This window comes from Peromyscus maniculatus, chromosome 14 (genome assembly GCF_049852395.1).
Source record: "Peromyscus maniculatus bairdii isolate BWxNUB_F1_BW_parent chromosome 14, HU_Pman_BW_mat_3.1, whole genome shotgun sequence".
Classification (NCBI taxonomy): Eukaryota; Metazoa; Chordata; class Mammalia; order Rodentia; family Cricetidae; genus Peromyscus; species Peromyscus maniculatus.
The window spans coordinates 20,025,214-20,047,693 of NC_134865.1; the positions used below are offsets into that span (position 1 = coordinate 20,025,214).

Genomic DNA, 22,480 nt, shown 5'->3' on the forward strand with positions numbered 1-22,480 from the left:
GTTCTATAGTTTTTGTCTCAACCATAAAATATGATTTAATATATTCACAAAATATACTATATTGACATTTATATATATCCTGTCTTCCCTTCTTTTCTAAAGGTAAACTTTTCTGTCACAATTTCCTTATTGGTTTAGAGAATTTCTTTTTGGCTGTTCTCCAATAACATTGGTTTGTTTTTACCTGAGGATGTCCCTGTCCCCCGACTCTCGAATGGCACTTTGAGGGAATATAGACTTTTCTAGCAACCGTTCTTTTCACGTCTCACTTTTGAGACGTGTCATTCTCCCTGGCCTCCCACCCTCTCTGGAAAAGGCCCTGTCACTCAGATTGTCGTCCCTGCAGGTGTGCTGTCATTTTTGTTGGCTCCGTTCACCATGTTTGCTTGGGCTTCACTCTCAGAAGTTCAATGTATTTGGGTGTGAATTCTTTAGATTCATCCTGAGTAGAATTCATCAATCTATGGAGCTTTCTCCCTGTCATTAAATTTAGACCTTCCTAGCCGTTGTTGCTTTGGATAGTTTACCCATGCCATTATTTTTTATCTGCCCCTGACCCCCCGGTTTTCAAACTCATTGTGTACACACAGATCTCTACACACCTTGCCAGTGGTCTGGGTTTTATGTTTTTATCCCATTTTCTTTTGACTGCCCAGATTCATAAATTACTTGATCCATTTTTATACCCACTGTTCTATCCAGTCACCTCTGCTCTTATTAATCTCCTGTAGGACCTCCACTTTATTATCTCTTATATTTTCATTTGTTTGTTAATTTTTTCATTATTATAAGAATGCTGCTTCCTGAAAGATTTTAAATATCTTAAAAAAATTATTATCAGATAATTTCAATATCAGATTCTTCCCCGTTTTGGAATTCATTGGCTTTTTTCTCATCCATTTGATTTTTTGGCTTAGTACAAGTGATTTTTCTGTTGCTGTATTCTTTGTATTCTAGATCTTACTTCTTGGGAACCTAGATCTTTTTATTTTTTTGTTTTGTTTTGTTTTTCAAGACAAGGTTTCTCTGTGTAGTCCTGGCTGTGCCAGGCTTTCTTTTGGGGCACCAACCAGCTCCCCAATCATGACATGGAGACTTCTTATTAGTTATGAATGCTTGGCCTAATTTAGATCTTAATCTGTTTATCTTTATCTACATTTTGTCTCTGGGCCTTTTGCCTTTCTTTCTGTATATCTTGTTTTCTTTCTTCTCATGTCTGTCTGGCTGGAGGATGCCTGGCTTCTGGCCCTGGGTGTGTCCCCTCTTCCTCCCTCATTCCCTTCTTCTTCTCCAGCCTAGATTTCTCCTCCCATTTATTCTATCTGTCTGCCAGCCCTGCCTATCCCTCTTCTGCCTAGCTATCGACTGTTCAGCTTTTTATTAGACCAATCAGGTACTTTAGGCAGGTAAGATGAAACAGCAACACGTCTTTACATAATTCAACAAATGCAGCATAAGGAAATCTAACATATCTTTCCTTAGTTAAACAAATATTCCGCAGCACCTGGCTGTCCTGGAACTCACTCTGTAGACCAGGCTGGCCTTGAACTCACAGAGATCCGCCTGCCTCTGCCTCCCGAGTGCTGGGATTAAAGGCCTGTGCCGCCACTATCCAGTGATCTTTTTATTCATAAGGAGAGGTAAGCTGCATCCCAGAGGCTGAATGGGTGAATATGCCTGCCTACATCATCTCACATGAAAAAGGAGCACCTATAAAGCTAGTCATCCCTCAAGTCAAGATTCCAAAAAATGGAAATGCCCATAGTGACGCCATGAACAATCAAACGGTCAAGGTTCAGTTGGAATAAGAGAGTTCAACTATTGTCAGAGAGCTGTTCTCAAGAGTTCCTAGAAAAAAGAAAGCTCTCCAGACAGCAGGGAAAATGAAACATGGAATTTGGGGGATGAAGGGAAGGCAGTGGAGTTCGCAGAGGAGTCGCACTGGGGCTGAGTGTCACACTGAGGGACATATCTGCAAGTGGCCCTGAGATCAGCGAGGAAATAGGGGGAAGTGGGCAGAGTCAGGGCCCAGCTAGGAATCTTGCTGCTAAGAATGCAAACACTGGAGAGAAGGCATTTGTCTCTTGTGCTTTACATGCATCCTGTCTTATTTCAATTCTCTGACAATGGTGAAGATTTGTTTAATGGCTCAGGATATGACATCACGTGGTAAATGTCCTTTCTGTGCTTGAAAAGAATGCATATTTGCTCTTCCAGGGCACATATTCTGTAACTGTGAATTCGAGATTGGTTGATGATATTGTTATTTCTGCTGTACACTTGATGATTTTTCTGCTTAGTTCTAATATCAGTTAGTAATTACCATTACCATCTCCTTTCACATAGATCAGGCTTTTCATTAAATTTTGTATGATTGCTATGCATTCTTGGGGTATCAACCCTATGACTGTAAGTAAAATGGTCTTGAAAAACTGTTTTCACTCTGAAGGTTGCAGTATTTCATATGAATGTACTCACCCCTGATTTTTTTTATTGATGATTATATTATATGCGTGTGTTTCCAGTTTTCCTATATTGTTATATGTGAAATGGTTTTGTTTCTGTGTGTATGTGTGTGTTCCTAATGTGACACAGTGAGCATGTGGAAGTTATAGGACAACTTCTGGGGAGTTGGTTTTCACCTTCCACCTTGTTTGGGGCAGTGCCTCTCATTTTTAGTGCTGCACTGTGTAGTCTAAGCTAGCTGGCCTGCAAGCTCCCTGCAAGTCTCCTAACTCTGTCATAGCAGTGCTGGTACTACAGATGTATGCTACTGCAGCCAGCTTTTTTATATAGAATCTGGGGCTCTGGACTCAGGTCCTCAGGCTTGTTCAGGAAGCGCCTTGACCCACTGAGCCATTTCCATGGCCTAGCAGTTATAATTTTAATCCAGTCTGGCAAGCGCTGTCTTTTAATATTTCTAGTTCATGTACGTTTAATGTAAATGCTGATGTACTAAGGCTTTGTCTTACGATTATATTCTATTTTCTTTTTATCTCTTGTCATTCATTCCTTACACTCAAATACATTATGTATTGCTGTTTTATTAGCTAAGGCTGCAAACACTTATGAATTTAATGAATTTCTGTCATAAAATACACATACACACATACCACTTTCCAAATATAGCATACATCACCATTTTGAATTCTGACAGTAGAACTGATGTTCTCCTAAGGTGTCAAATTTGATTTGAATATTCAATTTAAATGTTTATGAAATGTCTTAATTAAAATAATTTTTAAGGTTTTATGTCATTTTAACGCATTTCACCATCATAATTTTAACAAATCTCCCCATTTTTAAATGATTCTATTTTTAAAACCAGTATTAATTCTTGTTAGTGAATTTTTTTCTCCCTGCAAATGTCTAAATCTTTATTTAATAAATATAAACTTTGACAAAGTTATAGTGAATTTATTGGATTTTAAAAGTATTTTTAAAGTGACACAGGATGCTCTTTATTCCCAGTCTTTTACCTTTACAAGGATGTTCCACTATTTTTAACATTCTGCAGCCATCCCAAATGATATCTCTGAAAAACAGTAAATGGCTTTGAAAAAACATGCTTTAGTATATTAAGTTAAAAAGATTAGAAAGTTGCAAGGCTCAGGAAGTAAACAACTCAAAAAAAAAAAAAAAAAAAACCTCAAGAAGTTGGCAAAACATGGCTTTTCACAAGGCCCCTTCCTCCAGTTTATTGAAATGGTAACAATGGCCATGGAGAAAAGAGTCTTGAGCTGCCTATTAACCTGCTGGCATGATCCAGAGACACAATTTTCAGGAGTCATTTCCCATGCCAGGATCAGGCTTTGTGAAGGTGCAGCAATATTGGAGCTGCCTATTCTCCTGTGAGTAACCTCCTCTGTCACTTGCTTTGGGTCACCCTGACACAACTCTAGAAGTATCTGGGAAAAGGGAATGTTAACTGAAAATATACCTCCAAAAGATTGGCCTGTGGGAAATCCCAAGGTGTGGTGGTATTGTGTTCCCCAAAATATTGTGCACCCTAATAAACTTTTCTGGGGTCAGAGAACAGGGCAGCCACAATATTAAACATAGAGGTTAGGCAGTGGTAGCACATGCCTTTAATCCTAGCTTTCCAGAGGCAGAAATCCCTCTGGATCTCTGTGAGTTCAAGGCCACATTGGAAACAGCCAGGCATGGTGACTCACGCCTTTAATCCCAAGAAGTGATGGTAGAAGGCAGAAAGATATATAAGGCGTGAGGACCAGAAACTAGAAGCATTTGGCTGGTTAAGCTTTCAGGCTTCTAGCAGCAAAGTTCAGCTGAGACCCATTCTGGATGAGGACTGAGAGGCTTCCAGTCTGAGGAAACAGGATCAGCTGAGGAACTGGCAAGGTGAGGTGGCTGTGGCCTGTTCTGTCTCTCTGATCTTCCACCATTCACCCCAATAACTGGCCTCAGGTTTGATCTTACTAATAAGACCTTCTAAGATTCATGTTACATCCAAGGTCCTTTTTCTTGATTGATGATTGATGTAAGGGGACCCAGCTCACTGTGGATGAGGCCCACCCCTGGGCTGCTGTTCTTGGGTGTTACAAAAATGGAGGCTGAACATATCATCATCAGCAAGCTAATAAGCAGCGTTCCTCCATGGCCTCTGCCTCACCTTCTGTCTCCAAGTTTCTGCCCTGCTTGAGTTCCTGCCCTGACATGTAAGCTGAAGTAACATCCCCCATCAAAGATTATAAAGTAATGCTTCCAGTATGATTTTGCATGTGAGCACAAATAGCAAAAAAAAAACCCCATAATTTAACTGTCATTTTCCAAAGCATAATTCTTAGTTTTAATTTAGACTTGATTTTTTTGAAGTCTAAATTAGGATGCATTAATTTTATAATTAAAAAAAAACAGTGTATGTTTCACAAAAATAAAATGATAGAGGAAGTATCATTTCTTACTTTTTCTGGAGGCTGGGTCACTAAGTGATGTTAAGTACTTTAAGCTCAAGTCACTGACTCAGTAGAGTATTACTGAACTGTTACCAAATGTGAGAACATAATGTGCTGGATAGATACTGAGTTCTGGACACACTTGAAGATGATTACAAGATGGTCCCACCAGTCCAAGTAACAAGTGAAAACAATACCACGAGCTATGTGCTAGAGTTACTATACTAAAAAGTTGTCACTGTCTTGACAGGACAGGGACACAAACATGCCAAGTAAAGTTGGTGAGTCTGAGTCACAGGAGCAGACCTTATCTGAAACTCATTAATGAGTCCCATAGATAATGTCTGATCACAGCTGGTTTCTGTGACCTGAGCTCTTGGACATGGTAGATTCACAAGAAGGCCATCTCGAAAACAATGCTTATACATTTTCTGTCTTCAAACAAGGGTTGAACAGTTTTATTCCAAGAGTCATTAGTGAACTTGTCTATGCCCCCGTACTAAAGCATGCATTTATAACGGTGATAGAACAAGAGCTTGCTTTGAGGAGGTCCAAGCAAAAAATTTAATGTTCATTTCTATCTTGTATAGTATGGACAATATAATTCCATATAAAAGAGTAAACATGCTTTCCTTTCTTCCTTTTCTGTTTGTGCTGTGAAGTAGCCTCGAAGTAAATGTTACAACGTTTCAGCCATGCACATTATTGAAAACATTTGTACTATTATTTGATAAAAAAGTTTCTTAATAATTAAAACAGCCTTATTGTTTTGGAACACAACAAATTGCAAATTTAAACCAACACACAAACCTATCATTTAATTAGGAAGCTTTTAGAATTCTTTGCACAAAGACAAAAGGCTTTAAAACAGTCTTTCACATTGCTAGTTTAAATTGTTTTATTTTTTCAGAGCAAGTACATTTTATTTCAATAGCTGAGTTTTTTTAAAGTTTGTTTTGCAAGTTCAGATCTTGATGACTCTGTGTTGAGATAAAATTAAAAGAAGACAAAGATGTGGAAGACACTGTGGGGACTCCTGGTGCAGGGAAGACAAGAGCATTTGAACCCCATCGTCCACACTTTTCAGTTTGGGCTTCAACAGGGCAGCAAGGGCAGATGCCCCAGGAAGGTCTACAAATGTAAATTTAGTTTTCTTTCAGTTTACAGTGTCATGCCACTCTGGAAGACTAATGAGTTCACCAAAACAAAATAGGCTTACAAAAATCTATGTAAATTATGTACATGTGGAATGATTGTCCATAGCTACATATGAAATAAATATTGAATTCAAGAAATATTTTACACCTGTACAGGGCAAATGCTTTTATTTAAAATGCCTAAATATAAAAAAATTAAGTCCAGATTTTAAGAACTGGTGATTTACTATACTTATATTACTATTTAGAGATAACATATTTGAGGATAAGAATTGGTAGAGAAATACAGTTTAATTAGATGAATTTAGCTTCACTATCATAAGAATAACTTCATTTTAGTTATGTAGACTTTTAAACTGGTGAAATGCATAGTTTTAGTAATAAAGAGTTTTAGAAATAATGGTATTTAAAATTTTTTAGTAAAGCAAAGTATTTTTTCTCGAGGCAGTAAAACTATTTTCCTGGTTCTGTCAGTAAGAAAGAAAGTTGCCAGCTTCTTTCCATTATAATTTTTTTATTTTCCAAATCAAACATTGTACCATACTCAAGAAATTTCAGCTAAAATACATGTTTGTCCAGGGAGGCCCCCCCCAAAAATAATATTGGATTAATTGTAACTTCTTTATTCTTTCTAAATTTACAAAATTTAGTCACTAGTTTTAAGTGTGCTTTAAAAAGAATACACAATTTCACAAAACGATATGTACTAAAGAGAATAAACTGGGTTATAGAGCACATTAACACTGGTATTCATGTTAGAAGTGTTTGGCTATGACACATATTTGGAAGAAAAGTTTCTAAGCCCTGGAAACTGGGCTTTGCATGTAGCATTAGAATTATATTGCTACAAAAAATAAATAAATAAATAAATAAGTGCTGTGCTTTTCATAGCTTTTGAACTAGAATATTAGGTTTACTTAGTAAAAGATTATGCACACAATGACAGTTGAGGAGTCTAAGCCATGGCCTTGTGAATATGCTGAAGCCAAAGGGGCTGTTAGTGTGGTGACTTCAGTCTGCTGTCTATAGGGAATTCTGAACAGCTTTCATTGTGCTTCAAAGACAGCAACTTTTAGTTCCTGTCGGTAGAGTCAATTTTCACTGTCTGGGACAGGATGGTGTTTAGGGAATTAAGTTCAGCCAAAACCAATAAGATGAGATGGAAAGGTAAATTCGGGTCTCTGACATATATGCAATGTGTACAGTTAAAAAAGTTTTAACATTTCTGCCAGGTGGTGGCCCGCCCCTTTAATCCCAGCACTCAGGAGGCAGGGTAGGCAGATCTTTGTGAGTTCGAGGCCACTCTGGTCTACAGAGTGAGTTCTAGGACAGCCAAGACTACAGAGAAACCCTATTTTGAAAAACAAACAAAACAAAACAATAACAACAAAAAAGGTTTAACAATTTGTACAAGAAATTTTAAAGCTCATTCAGGAGTACAAAAATGAGAGAAATATAGGGAAAAGAGTGCTTGTAAAAAGTTCCTGGAAACTCCATGTATTACTGATGACTATAAATTAAAATGGAATGTCCTATTTTACACCATTCCAGGAAAATAGGTCTATATATTAGTATGTATATATATTATATATAAATATATATATATTCAAATTTCCAACTGATTAAAGTTCCTAAAAAATAAAACAATAGCAAAAGTATTAATGGATAATAAAAGCTATTGGGGGATACTTATTTGATATCAGATTAAACTATGCCTTCCCCAGAAGTATAAATCAAGGCAAACATGATATTTAGAAACCATCTTGTAGACACAATTCCATAGAATAAAACCATAAATGGCACAAAGTTTCTTCCTTTTATATGAAACCCATTTATATTCCACACAACAAGCTCTTATTCATCAATAAGTAAGAAAGGGACATTTCATAAATGTATCAGATCGAATGCTCATACACTAGGAATTGTCAGCATATTGAGGTGTTTTAATCGCACATTAAAATGAAAATACAAAAAATTCCTATTAGTTTATTAGGCATGAGGACATTTATTAGTACTCTGATACGGTTTGCAAGATTTTTTTTTAGAGACCTATTTGTCAAAATGTAAAGCTGAGCAACATTCATCTCCTCTTGGAAGGTTTAACTTCTGGAATTTAAGTAATAAGAGCTCTGATTAAAGTGTTTTTAAGAAGAATTCTTCTGAAAATTCATGAATAAAGTAAAATTTGATAATAACCCCAGTGAGAACAATATGAAGCAGATGCCACAAAACTTGTTACCTTGCTCTAGGTTAAAGTGTGGTCTCTCAGTTTATACCCGTGAATGTAATAGTTCTCATAATCAAAGATTACTACAAAATGTTCATTGATTTTGTGTATCTATCTTGTTCATATTCATTTTAGATTGTAGGAACATGATTTTATCTCACATTTTCAGTAGCCTGTTTCTAATTTGTGACATCCACATGGTACTCATACCTGCTTTTCACTTTATGCTCCAGATCTAAACCCTTGATTGACGTGTCAGAGGAGCCACAGAAGCATCCATCAGGACTTCCCATCCAGGCTGACATCAGTACCTTAAGAACAACTTAGTATTAGTTTTACATAGTACCTGCTATGTTCTAGGAAGGTCTGAAGGAGACTTAGTGATTTTCATAACAGCCGTTGAAGCAAAGTGCTAGAGAGGTCCCCAGAAATCCATAAAGATACCTCCACAATAGACTGCTGGCAATGGTTGAGAGAAAGCCCGAACTGACCTACTCTGGTGATAAGATGGCCAAACACCCTAACTGTCATACTAGAAATCTCAACCAATGACTGATGGAAACAGATGCAGAGATCCACTGCCAAGCCCCAGGTGGAGCTCGGGGAGTCCAATTGCCTAGAAAGAGGAAGCTTTGAGGTAGTTATACTGGTTTTGGAGTTTATACCTCACCTGGGATATCTGTGATGTGGCAATTAGAAGCTTGCCTTCAGTGACCTTCTGTTACTTTCCGAGTATTTGATTCTAGGATCATTCAACCTTTCTTTAAGTTTTGAAATCTGTTGAAAGACTAAATCACTTTTTCTCCTTGGGGAACAATTAAATTCTCAACTTTATCCCCCCCTTTCATTTCCTTGAAGTTATCAGCTTGATAACACAATATTTTGTCTTGTGGTTTGTTTTAGTTTGGTTTCTATCGCCATTGTGATAAAGAGATCGTGACCAAGAGTTATTTTAACTTTTAATTCTCAGGCCACACTCCATCACTCAGGGAAGTCAGGCCAGGGAGACAAGCAGGAGCTGATACAGAGGCCATGGAGGGGTGCTGCTTACTGGTTTGCTCATCATGGCTTGCTCAGCTTGCTTTCATATCGAACCCAGGACCACCAGCACATGGGTGGCATCACCACAATGGGCTGGGCCCTCCCCCATCAATCACTAGTTGTGAAAATAACTTACTGGCTTAAGTACAACCCAATCTTATGGAGGCATTTTCGTAATTGAGGTTCCCTCTTCTCAGATGGCTATAGCGTGTCTCAAGTTGGCCTAAAACCACCCAGCACACCATTAGAACCTTATTTTTCTTTTGTGCCCTTTTTTACCATTGCCTGTATCTAACCTGAATTGACAGGTAATTATGTATGAACACTCTAAAACAAATAGTAAAACAATGCATATCCATCCATCCACTTACTCATGCATTGTCTCCATCTTTATCCATATGCACACAGCATCTAGAGCTCAAAAAATATGTTCAGAAAGGATATGCTACCACAATATCTGCTTCACATTTCTGAGTTTCAGACTTTTGTACAATTCCTCTAATCCCCAGTTTCTTAAGTCGTAAACTTTCAGACTAGTGTATATAATCCCTTCATCCTCAGAAGTGCAAAATTTTAAATTTTCATTTCCTGTCTGTTATCCATCTTATTTGTCCAAAGCTTATGGTTTTCATAATCTGACTTCCATTTCAATCAGATTATTTTCAAACTGCTTTCAATTGTTGATGTTCAATTACAAAATTATTTGGACAGCCAACCTCTTTTGAAAAACACCTGCAAGATTAGCATTCATCTGTGTACTCTGATCGGTTTTTTGGGTAGAATGTTGATGAAGGCTTTGAACCTTCTGGGAAGATGTCCCTAGTCCTCACCAGTTATCCCAGCAACATTAGCCATAATTCAAACTTACAAGTGCTCATTCAAAAATACCCTATCAATTTCTATGAGTTACTGTTCACTTTCTAAATACTCTCTCCCTTTCCAAGGATAAAATACCTAGAAGGGTTTGAAAGCACTGCTAATCTCCCAAATGCTCCAAGTTTTTGATACATGATTTTGAAGTCACCAGAGACACACGGGGGTTCCTTAGGCTATGCTGGTCATTCCTTTGCCATTCAGCAAAAGTTAGCAGCAACTGGCAACCTCTCAGTCTTCAGATGCCTACCATAACAATTTCCATACTCACTGGGTGTGGTCCATGGCCGAGTTCCCAGCTCCTGGGAGGAGGAAACAGGATCACAGTTTCAGGCCATCCTTTCCTGCAGAGTGAGAAGCTGTCTCAACTGTGGCTCCCCATAAGAAAGAAAATTGTTAAGTACCAACTGTGTGGGGGCCTTCTGCTGGTTATGGCGAGTTTAGGTGGCTTTAGGATTTGTCTTGTCCTTGTGTTTCTTCAATGACTCTTCTGCATCCCCTAACGGCTTAGCTTCTTAAAAGTAATTTCAATTTCCCGGGCTGTTCCTGTCTTTTGCTTCCTTTTCAACCACTTATTCATGCACTTACAAGAATCTTTCACATCACTGATATACAGCATAAGGAGTTATTCACAGTTTTTTCTTCCAATGTGGTTCACCCATGTTCCTATAAATCTCATATAACTGATGAGTATGTGAAACTGTTTTAAGAGATCTTGTCTAACACAACTTTGAAATGATTTCAAATGTAGTTCTGACCCATTTCTTTTCTTGAATATGGGGCTCAGAAATGAAGTTCTGGTTATTACCGGATGAAGGCCTAATGCCATTTCAAACTTAAATGCTCAGGGAATGAATCTTCTTTCTCCCTAACTTGCTTCTTTCCTGTCTTTGGTCTCAATTATTGGCAGCAACATTACACAATGTCTCAAAAACCTTGGAGTCCTTCATGACACCTCCATTAACTCACTACTTACGAATCTGATTAAGCAGTAAGGCCTTCAGTTCTGTCTCCAAATTAGAAACTATAACCTTTCATTTCTTAGCATCACCACCTCCATCACAGCGGTCCTGTAGAGGGAACAACGGCTAGTGTCTCCTAGCTAGTGCCTCTGCTTTTATTCCGTTCTCTTATAACTTATTTCCTGCACAGCAGCCAGAGAGTATCTTTGAAAACATTCACTTTCTTGTTAAAATCATTCAATGGTTCAGCAGTGCCCTGAGAGTAAAAGAGAAACAATTTACCACAGTTCTGAAGAACTGATTTCTATCCTTCCTCTATCCTCGTCTCCTCCACCTGCATCTCTACTGTGCCTTGAGCACGCTGAGTGCAGTCCTCTGTTGGGGTCTTTTCTGAGGCCATTACCTCAGCTTTTCTTAAGACTGGCCCCTTTCCATCAACCAGGGCTTGGCTCAAATGGAAGTACACCAGAAAAATCTTGTTTCCTCACTGGCCAAAACAATGAGCCTTTCCCCATGCTCTTGATCCCAGTACTACCCTTAACCAGTCAGTTACTGTTACTCATGACGGTTGCTGCTATCAGGACTAACATTACTTACTGTCTTACTTTTATATTTTTCAATGTAATGTGCTATGCCAAGAACCTAGTCTGACTTCATGGGTAGCTGGTGCCAGCTGACTCTGGGTCAGAGAAGTCCTCAGGTCATAGCTGTGATAGCTAGAAAGCACAGATGTCTCCCACTTTGCCCACTCTTAGGTAAAACTAGTTCAAGAGCCCTGTAAACTTAGGAACAACATCCCCACCCTGCTTACCCATCAGTATTCTGTAGCATCAACCAGAGAGTCTTCTAGAACAGTGAATGAAAACATGTAGTTGGGGATTTCAAGATTCCATTACTGACACACAATACAACTTGGTAGAAAACCACCTTCCAATGTCCTGGACCAGAAGAGAAGCATTAGTCAAGACTAGACAAACAAACCAAAACAAATAAAAAGCAAAATAAAATTAACGCACTGCAAATGAAAACATGCAAAATGGTTTGTGTGTGCTTGTGCTCTTAAGAGGTCACACTGGGGAAGCCAGTGTGAGAGGGAGGTTTGGCAAGATGGAGCCCCTTCAGAACTGATTAAGAATTCTCAGAAGGCAGTCTGATGGCTATCACTGCAGCCTGTTAAGTCAAATAGGGCCCCTGTAAATCTACACACTCAAAGAACACATCCTGATAGAAAGCCAGCAGTAGAATCCGGGGTAAGGGCTGGGAAGCACCTCTTTTTACCCAGCCATCAGTATGGTCATATCAAAATTAGTGCAGACTGACCAGTCTGTGGGTGCTGCGAGTGTGGGGCTGGAATCACTCCTAGAAAGCCCGTTTTAGGTCGACCGAAGAGGAAACCAATTTCGAAGAGGCTGCCACCCAGAAGTTCAAACACAAAGTAGAAAGCAAGATTCCTCTTCAGACCTTGGTCTTGCCTGATCTTAGGGAGATGGTGGGTGGAGCAGGTGGGCTTGATGAAAAGGGTGCATCTCACAGACTGTTAGAAAAGGTTTTTAATACTGACTGCCTACCCATGAACAAACTCGAGGGCTCCCAGAGGGTGCACCCAAAGTCGCCTGGCTGGTGGAAGTGCGTAGTGTGGGAGCGCTGGGAAGAGGTGGCCAGGACTGCCCCGAATGGGCGGGTCCGGCGGCGCTCGGGTCTGCAGAGTGGGCCAGGGCGGCTGCTGCGCGCAGGGGGCGGCACCCCGCTGGGCTCCCGTTCCCCTTGTCAGCTCGCCGGCGCCGCCCTCGCCCCGCCCCGCCCCGCCGGCGCCGGCCGCGCGGACCCGCCGTGGTCCCCGGAGCCGAGCGCGCCGCGGCGGCTGGAGCTGGGCGCCTCCCCCGCGCTGCCGCGCACCCGCCCGCCCGCTCGCCCGCCCGCCCGCCCGCCGGCCCGGGGCTCCGCTCGGCCATCTTCGCCGCTCCCGCCCTCGCCTGCCCCGGCGGCGCGCCGACTTTCCCGGAAAGTTTGCTGGTTCCTCTCGGCCGCCGCAGGCAGCGTCGCCGCGTCCCACGTCTGCCAAACTTTAGGGGCTCACTCGCGCGATGAGCGCCCCTCAGCTGCTGCGGCCACCCAGCCCGCTGCTGCCCGCTGCGGCCGCCGTGGCCGCCGCCGCCGCCGCGCTGGTCCCCGGCTCCGGGCCCGCGCCCTTCCCGGCGCCCGGGGCGGCCCCGGCGGGGGGCATCTCCTTCCATCTGCAGATCGGCCTGAGCCGCGAGCCCGTGCTGCTGCTGCAGGACTCGTCTGGCGACTACAGCCTGGCGCATGTCCGCGAGATGGCTTGCTCCATCGTGGACCAGAAGGTAAGGTGCCCCGGGCCCGCCAACTTTGCAGCCGGCCTTGGCCGCGCGGTGCAGCCTGGCGGTGGCCGGGGCTGCATGCCCTCACCCCAGGCACTGCTCTCCGTGCCGCGTAGTGCTCCCGGGACTGATCTCCAGCCGGTCTTCGCTGGTACGTCTGCCTCTTCTCCTCCTTTACCTCCCTTTCTCCGGTGACAGTCAAGGAATCTTGCACTTTTCTCCTCGTGCTCGGGCGTATTCTTGAGGCTTCCTGGCTGTCCGGACTCTTTGCTCTGGACCAGAGCCTACCTGGTGCTAGATCCGCTTTCCAGCGTCAGAGTTCCCTTGGGACAGCCCAGCGCATTTTCAGCACCGCTCCCTTCTACTCCATCCTCCTCTTTGAGCTCTAATTGATGCTGAGGAGTTCAGGGTGTGACCTGGACGCCGGGAATTTCTCACCTGTCAATAGTGCTTTTAAGAAAGGGTGATTGAGCAGGCCAGCTGTGAAAACAACTGAGCACTTAAGTGCACCACGACCCAAGTCCTCCCTGAATTTAGTACCACCTCCGTGTGAGCTTAGAAACATTTTCCAACAATAAAACCTGAAATTGACAGTCTTTCTGTAAATCTGGCTTCATTTTCCATGCACTGATCTTGGAAGACTGGAGTAGTGACGGTCGAGGGTTCCAGGAACACCCCGTGCTGGCTTTGCTCTTAAGTTTGAGGCTGTGGGACTCTGGATAGCAGCCACTAGAGTGGTTGCGGAAAGGCCCATAAAGCCGGGCTAGGCCACCCATCACTGTTTCCAGTGAACTTTTGAATTTAGGTTATCTCTGTAGCCATCCAGAAGGATACTTCATGGAAAGAGGCTGTTGAATGTAGTGGGGGAAGGAAGGGCCCCTGGCGCCACTCCTCACAGTATGACCAGCTAGGGTTCTGGGGGCAGGGGAGGGAGAGGTAGTTAAGGGTGCTGAATTTCAACCCCTGAGGACTGACTGGCTACTTCTCACCTTTTAATGAATAGTCAAGAGCAGATTTTCTTCTTAAACTGTTTGGAACAAAGTGTGCTAAAGTTTTTGAGCAGTGTAAATAGTGGCTGTGAGCGCAGAGATCCTAGGGAAGAGCTCCTGGGGAGCAGTCACTAACCCAGGAAGTGAAAATTCTAGGGGCAAGACTCAAGTGACAGTGAGTGCCTTGAAGTTTTGTTAATTAAAAGGAGTGACATTTTATGTCATGTAATTGAACTGTTTGTAGCTTCCTTGAAGTCTAAAGATGGTACCGAGTCCAGTCCCCCCTGTTCCTCAAGACTGAGAATGAACAAGTACTCTAGGCTCTGACTGCCTTATTATAGCCTTAAATAGTTGTGTGAGGACACTGACTAGTTAGTTAAAAAGCACTGCCACACAAGCATACACACCACGTGTAATGAATGACATTTCACACAGAGCCCATTCGATTCCATAAAATCTTTAACAGCAAATTCTAAAGAAAATGATATGGTGGGTTAGATTCATATGGGCAAACTTTGTTTGACCCACATAAAGTAACTCTTCCTCTGTCTCTGTCTCTCTCCTTGATGAAGTTTTGAATGCGGAACAACATGCATGGTTCAAGAGGTTTGGGTTGGGGTTTTGGCTGGAGAGTGAATTCCAGTTGACTTAGGGTACTGCTACCTGGAAAGGGTTATCAGTCCCTGGGGAGAGATGTAAGCCGGAGGACATATGGGATGCATCAGCTGGAACATCATCAGTAGGATGTGTAGGGAAGGTTCACTTAGGGAAAAAAAAAATCCTTGAGATGATTAGACAGTTACATTGTAAAAAACTCAGTCATCTTCCCAAGAGAGATAACCATACCAGGCATATCTGGAGTGCGCATGACTGAGTGCAGGGTGTTTCAGAATGGCAAAAATGTTACGGCAGAAAGAAAACTGGAGGACAATCAGGAGCTACTGAGACACGAGCCAGGACTGGGGGAGATCTGCAGGAGTGCTGGAAAGAGAAGGTACCAGCCCCACTGGCGCTTTCCATGTGGAGGAATCGTTCCCTCACTGTGTTTATCCTGTAGCTTCCTGACAAAAGAAAAGTTTGAAAAGTTTTCCTAGGATCTCAGTTTTTTTTTTCCCCCAAATGGTTAGGACAAGGTGAGAGATTTTGAAATGTGAATTTTTGTGTTTTGTATGTCCAGAATATTATAAGTAAAATATACTAGGCAACGGGTCCAGACAGTGTCTTTCCAGTTATTCTATTATCATCTAACTAGATATCAATCATCTGTCTATTATCTGTATCTGTCACCTATTATCATCTGCTGTCCCTCTATCTATCTATCTATCTATCTATCTATCTATCTATCTATCTATCTATCTATCTATCTATACAAATTATATAACTATCAGTCATCTATCTGTTATCCATCTACCTATACGTCATTTATTATCTATGTGTCTTCTGTGTCTGTTTTGTGATATGTTATTTTCCCAGGCAGAAACAAGGTTTAGAGGGCTCTGTTCTGTGTGACAGCAGGAGTGGCCAGCTTGCTAGTGTGGAGTAAGGAAGTGTGTGTGTGTGTGTGTGTGTGTGTGTGTGTGTGTGTGTGTGTGTATGTGTGTGGACTTTGGTGCTTTGTTTCATGTTTTCTTCTGTACTTTATGAAGACATTAACTGTGAGAAAGGATGGAGAGAGAGAGAGAGGAAGAGAGAGAGACAGAAAAAGAAAGGGAGAATGATGACTGAGGGAATACTAATGTTAAAATGAGTGTTTGGGGTAGCTGGGTTTCAAGTCATTTGCAGTTGAGCATTTAGGCTTTTAAAGAGAAGGGTCTCTTGATTTTCCTAGTCCTTCCCATTTACTGCTTCAATATCAGGAGTCTTCTCAATCTAGTCTATGTGCAGAAGCCCCTGAGTACTGACAGAGATGTCCCTAGCTTAACTTGTTGGAAGTGTTACCTGACAAGTCAGTAGATTTCAACAGTGTTGTTCATGGGACTTCTCTGTGGGATGAATACCTGAGGTGGACAGGGCTACATAGGAGAGCTGCTGTACCTGGGAAACTTGGCTGGAAGTTATTATTGATGTGTAGAACTTAACAATATAATTTTCCCTCAATTTGTAGGTTTAGAAAATATCAGATATGTGTTCATTCTTGAAGAAATTAGATGGTAATTCAACAGAAATTCTGTTAAGGTGTTATATCCTAATCATTTACTGAGTTATAAAAGTTACTTATATGTTTTTTTAATCTGATAGTTTAGAGTACTCTGAGATGATCTCTGTCGTTGCATGGAAGAATATATGACTATATAAGATGTTATTAGCTCTGTATTTTTGGGAAGCAGAGCTAAGGTGTGTCTTACAGTATTTATTCATTTAATGTCTTTACTTTGAATGTGTATAGCGTTGGAACTGGGTTATATGTGAAGATCTGTTCTTTAATCAGTATGCATGACTTCTGTTTTCACTTTGAGACCCTTTCGCTTTCTCCTGTCAAAGGAATGTTGACCACATAAGATGAGAAGGAATTGTCGTGAGGCAAGGATCAGCATCTCAGAAGATGCCTTAGTTTGGATGCATAGCAGGCTATGTAACTACCTTAGCATGCATGCACACAGGTACACCCCTACACTTAAAACACAAAGGGCGTTCAGTGAGTGATGTACAACTCAATTATGTGGCTTCCTGTTCATTTGGGTTTTATCTTACTAAAAAGACAGCTAGTGTTCCCCTATTGGGCACCCTTGCTTAGCATGATACCATTTATAAGACACCTGACCTAAATTTTACTTTTAACTCTGGTCTTTCTGGCTAAGGAATAAAGTGTGAACTTTTAAGTGGAAAACAGCTACCAAAGTAGCAATGTTAGTACCTTGGTTTGATAGTGTCATTACTTTGCTTGCCTTTGTTTTACATTCTTAATTGTATATTGTTTTCTTAACAGTTGCTGTGCCCCTCTTAACCCCTACAGTTAATTTTAGCCACTCCACTTTTACACAGGTTGAGAAAGCTAGAAGTAATTAGCTGGAGGGTCACCCCAGGGTGTGGAGACAACAAAAACCTTTTAAACTAATGATAGTCTTTGGTGTATATTTTTATTCTAATTTTGTTTTTGGACATAATGTATACTACTAATTTCTGATTCAATGATAAAGTCTAGAATTTGGCATTTTAATAGGTGATTGTTAAAAAAAACCGTAATAACATGCATTTCCAATTTAATGTTTGTTTTCAAGCTTAGTAACATATGTACTAAGATTTCCTTGGGGTTATATAGTATATTGTGACATAAAGGCCATGTACAGGTTAAGTATTCTTTATACAAAATTCTTGTGAACGGAAGAGTTTGGGACTTTGGGTTCTTCTGGATGTTGCAATATTTATAACATGAATAATGAGATATCTCTGGGATTAAACCCATGCTTAAACGCACACTTTATATTTTATTTATACTTTTAGTATTTCCATTCATTTTGACTGGTAGTTGCATAGGGGCAGGTGTGTAATTTTCCTGTTGTAACATGTTGGTGCTCAAAAAGTTTCACTTAGAAGATTTTGGATTAGGGTTGCTCAGCCTGTGTGCACATTGTTTAGGTGTAATGTATACAAGTGTGCAATGAATTCATAATACTTCTGAAGCATAAATGAAGAGCTGGTTATTTAGATACAGCTTACAGATACTGAAGTACTGTTTCGTACTTTATAATGCGGACATCAAAGATGTGTCAACATTCTCTCGCAGGTGTAAACTGTCCTAGATTTCACAGGAAGAATCTTCTTTGAAATCTGACATGGAAAACAGCCTTACAGGCTTTATGGTAGTAAGAGTTGGACAGTATATGAATTAACGTAGGCCATTAGATTCAAGTTCAAGATATTTTAAAGAACATGGTTGTAGTGTGTAGAGGGGTTGTGGCTACATGGATTAGAGTAGAAATTACTCTATTTAATTTAAATTTAAAGCTTTCCCAGTAATACCATACTTAATGACAGTTAAGTTGTGCTTAGTTTTATGTCAACTTGTCACAAGCAAGAGGTATTTGGGAAGAAGAAGGACTGTCAATTGAGAAAATGCCTTCGTAAGATCCAACTGCAGGCAAGCCTATAGGGTATTTTCTTAATTAGTTATTGATCGGGGAGGGCCCAGCCCATTATGTGTGGTGCCACTGCTGGGCTGCTCTATAAGAAAACAGGCTGAGCAAGCCAGTAAGCAGTACCCCTCCATGGCCTCCGCATCAGCTCCTGCCTCAAGGCTCCTGTCCTGCTTGAGTTTCTTCTCTGACTGCCTTCTATGATGGACTGTGATGTGGAATTGTAAGCTGAAATAAACCCTTTCCTCCCCAAATTGCTTTTGGTCATGGTGCTTCATCTTAGCATTAGAAACACTATGACACTGGTCTTATCAAACTTATGCTGTAACTATTAAGGAAGATTCCAAACTTTATTTTTCCAGTCATTATTACTTCCTCCCCAAGATTATTACATACAAGTTTTTTTATCATTTTACTCATGGTTTTTAAGTGAACTTATTAGACAATGTAAAGTGTGTAGTTTTATGAATATATAGTTATAAGCTCTAAAACATTACTTTGGGTGTGAAGATAATATGTGCAAAGTGTTAAAAATCACTGCCTGGTGAGTTTGTGTACAGTAGATGCTATTGTCAGTCATCTGAAGTTCCCATTATACACTGTTATCTTGCTAGCAAAAGACATGTATAAGTAAAGTTGCAGTGTTAATAAGAGTATGTCTGTAGGTCTCAGCAATATCATCCATGGTCTATTACAGGGCAAATATTAGAAGCTACTCTACTTTGAATGAGCTGTTCAAGTCTCATCCTTTCAGAATTTCTCAAAGACTAATGTATTCACACTGTGCATCTAAGTTAAACCAAACCAAACCAAACCAAACTGCATTTGCAGGTAAACATAAAGCACCCACAACAGGAAATTACTACTGTAATCCACATAGCATGGCTGAGCTCAGATTGCATTAAAGGTAGAGAAGTTGCAGTCCAGATGGATTTGATATTGTGAGCTTCCTTCCTTCCTTCCTTCCTTCCTTCCTTCCTTCCTTCCTTCCTTCCTTCCTTCCTTCCTTCCTTCCTTCCTTCCTTTATGGTGGTATTTTATTTGTACTGAAATGTGATTTTAATTGTATATTAATAAATAAAGTTGCCCAGGGGTCAGAGCTATTAGAGCCATAGCAAGAGCGTGGCAATGGTGGCGCACACTTTTAATCCCAGCACTTGGTAGAAGAGCTAGGTAGATCTCTGTGTGTTCAGGGATACAGCCAGCATTGGAGACACACGCCTTTAAGACCTGGAGGGCTGTACATACAGGCAGTGATGAAGCAGTCACGTGTTTGGGTTTACAACCAATGAGAAAGCAGAACAGAAAGACTATGTAAAGATATACACACAGGAAGTAGCTCTCTTTTGGAGAGGTAGGAGCACCGCAGGAGTAAGGGTAAGATTTTAGCTCTGAGCTCTGACCTCTTGGCTTTCTCTTTTACATTGGTTCTGTGTTTCTTATTTAATAAGACAGTTGGTTACATCTACATTCCTTCCTTCCTTCCTTCCTTCCTTCCTTCCTTCCTTCCTTCCTTCCTTCCTTCCTTCCTTCCTTCCTTCCTTCCTTCCTTTTCTTTTTTGGTTTTTCAGAACAGGGTTTCTCTGTGTAAGAGCTCTGGCTGTCCTGGAACTTGCTCTGTAGACCAGGTTGGCTTGGAACTCAGAAAGATCTTCCTGTCTCTGCTTCCTGAGTGGTGGGATTAAAGGCGTTCACCACCAAGCCTGGCTTAATGTTTGTTTTTAATGTGCTGGGAATAGTAGTCACCTTGGTTCATGTGAGCAATAAACACAAATAGAAGTAAATGTGTAGGATTCTGCTAAAGGTACTTACTTATATTTAAATGTTTGTCAGCATTATGTTACAGTAGAATTTGGAAAATGGGCTTTCATTTTCTTTAATGGTGCAGGATGTTGCACAAAATAACACAAAGAGGACATGATGGCATGGTCTTTTTTCTAATGATAGTACTTAATAAACTAAGAAGATGATTGGCTCACTTATAGACAAAATAGTTCTCATCTATAAAAATATGTGAAAATTTCCCTTCAAATTCTTCTGATATTGGTCAACAAACATTTTTGTGTCATTAAAACCCTGCAATGAAATGACCTCTTGAAGTTACTTGGCAACGGAAAAGCCCACATCAGGCTCTTTCTGACTTTACTGGTCTCACATTAAAAACAAAAACAAAAAACAAATAATGAAATAAACAATCTCTTGAATTATGTGGGCAACACATAGTTATAGAATATCATGTTTGAATAGATAGAAAGTTTAAAAAAAATGATGTAAATAGACTGTATCCTCAGCAACAATTAACCTGTTCAGATAGACAGTTTCCTGTTCAGAAGTTTCTTCCAAAGTTTCAAAAGATTTTATTTGGTTGAAGCTAGACAGTTGATACAGCAGCTTAACAGTGTTGGCAAATATGCAGCTTAGATTTTAAAATATGCAATCATTCAGGAATTTTGTTCAACTTATTTTGGTGAAAAAGTAAAAAAAAAAATGCGCCCGTTCCTGGTACATTGGCATCTGTTCTGACTAAAGCACTGACTGATGAGGAATTTGTTGAATTTACTGCTTGTATTTAGGCACAATTTCAAGAATTTCCAAGTGTTTCTCTCCTTAATTGTCAGTGGCCACTTTTTCATGTGTATCATAAAGTGGTTGAAAAGAATGAATGTGATCATGAAGATGTTAGTGAAAAGTATGAATGTGCTTGACAAATTGCATTTCTGATAATGTGAGGCTCTTCAGACAAATGTTGTCTTGTTCATAAAAGAAGCATATACACTGTTAGTTGAAACTTTCTATAACTTATGTTGGAAAAAATTAAAAGCTTCTTATATATGTTTGTGTATACACATATATATGAGGGATACACACACTATGTATATACATATAAATATATATCCCTCATTGGTTCCACTAGTTGGAAGGACAGTGAATATTAAGTCTTGGGACCAGTGAAGCCTGCTTTGGTGTACAATTATCTTAAGGTTTATTTTGATCATTTTTTTCCCCCTGTACCCAGTGCCTCCACAGATGCTGAGTTAAAAGGATAACAAGATTGTTTATTTGGATAATGTAAATATCTTACTGTCATCCTTTATTTTTTCAATTACATTGTACCATATGTATTCTGCTTAGGAATTGTTATTCATATAGGCTTTGTGAGAAAATACTAACATTGCTTATCATGATGCCCTCTGACAGTCAGAGCTGGGGATGGGTGGTGGGGAGGAAGGAATGACATGTAGTTAAAAAGGTAGAAATGAACAGTCCATATTAAATATCAAAAACCTGAGAGAGGAAGCATTGAGGGGTTGCCATTTCTTTATTCACCAAGGGTCGTAGTCTCTGAGCAGGTGACCACAAAGACCCAGGATTACTGACATTTCAAAAGACATTTATAGTTGTGTTTGCGTGTATGTGCAGTGAGGGCTGAATCATGTGGGCCATCATATGTAAAACCTCTACTGTCTATCTTTACCTTCCAGCTTGTTTGAACTTACATTTCTTGTTCTTCACCATGATGAGTATCAGGCCAGCTGGCCATAAACTTCTGGGGGTTCTCCATAACAGCACTGGTTTTGTAGATGCATGCTACCACACCTGACTTTCTGTGGGCTCTGGAACTCTGTCTTTTGAGACATCTTCCCTGTCCAGATATTTAGTGCCTACTCAAGAAAATTGCACATGTGATGCTCACTTTTGCCTTTAAATAGGATCATCCTAAGTCAGTGGTTTGGGTATCATTTGTTAAATTAACATTTGATATTTGATGGATCTCAGTTTGAAAGGCCTTCCTAAGCTGAATTCCCTGCAGTAGAGGTGATCTTACAAAAGTTCCCTCCTCACCCACCTTTGTAAAGGTATAATTGAGAAATAATAGTTGAACAATGTTAGGTTTTGATCTGT

The 22,480-nt window shown here is 40.4% G+C and overlaps 1 protein-coding gene and 1 long non-coding RNA gene across 6 annotated transcripts in view; one reads left to right on the forward strand and one right to left on the reverse strand.

Moving 5' to 3' along the window:
- LOC143268425 (uncharacterized) overlaps nucleotides 1-12,903 on the reverse strand; it is a 35,212-nt gene extending 22,309 nt beyond the window's left edge. The window contains exons 1-3 of one of the 3 annotated variants that reach the window (XR_013044308.1): nucleotides 12,745-12,903; nucleotides 11,988-12,114; nucleotides 8,511-10,558 (exon numbers count right to left, since the gene is read on the reverse strand). This is a non-coding gene — a long non-coding RNA (uncharacterized LOC143268425). Of the gene's footprint in view, nucleotides 1-8,510 lie in introns of all 3 variants that reach the window. The other 2 variants (XR_013044307.1, XR_013044306.1) reach the window with 2 other exon arrangements.
- Nucleotides 12,904-13,111: 208 nt separating this feature from the next.
- Nucleotides 13,112-22,480, forward strand: part of Prkd1 (protein kinase D1) — a 327,884-nt gene continuing 318,515 nt past the window's right edge. For 2 of the 3 annotated variants that reach the window (XM_006975259.4, XM_015994159.3), the window contains exon 1: nucleotides 13,112-13,518. In XM_006975259.4, coding sequence (XP_006975321.2) covers nucleotides 13,261-13,518 — 258 coding nt within the window. In that variant the 5' untranslated portion in view covers nucleotides 13,112-13,260. The remainder of the gene's footprint in view (nucleotides 13,519-22,480) is intronic. The other variant, XM_006975260.4, reaches the window with a different exon arrangement.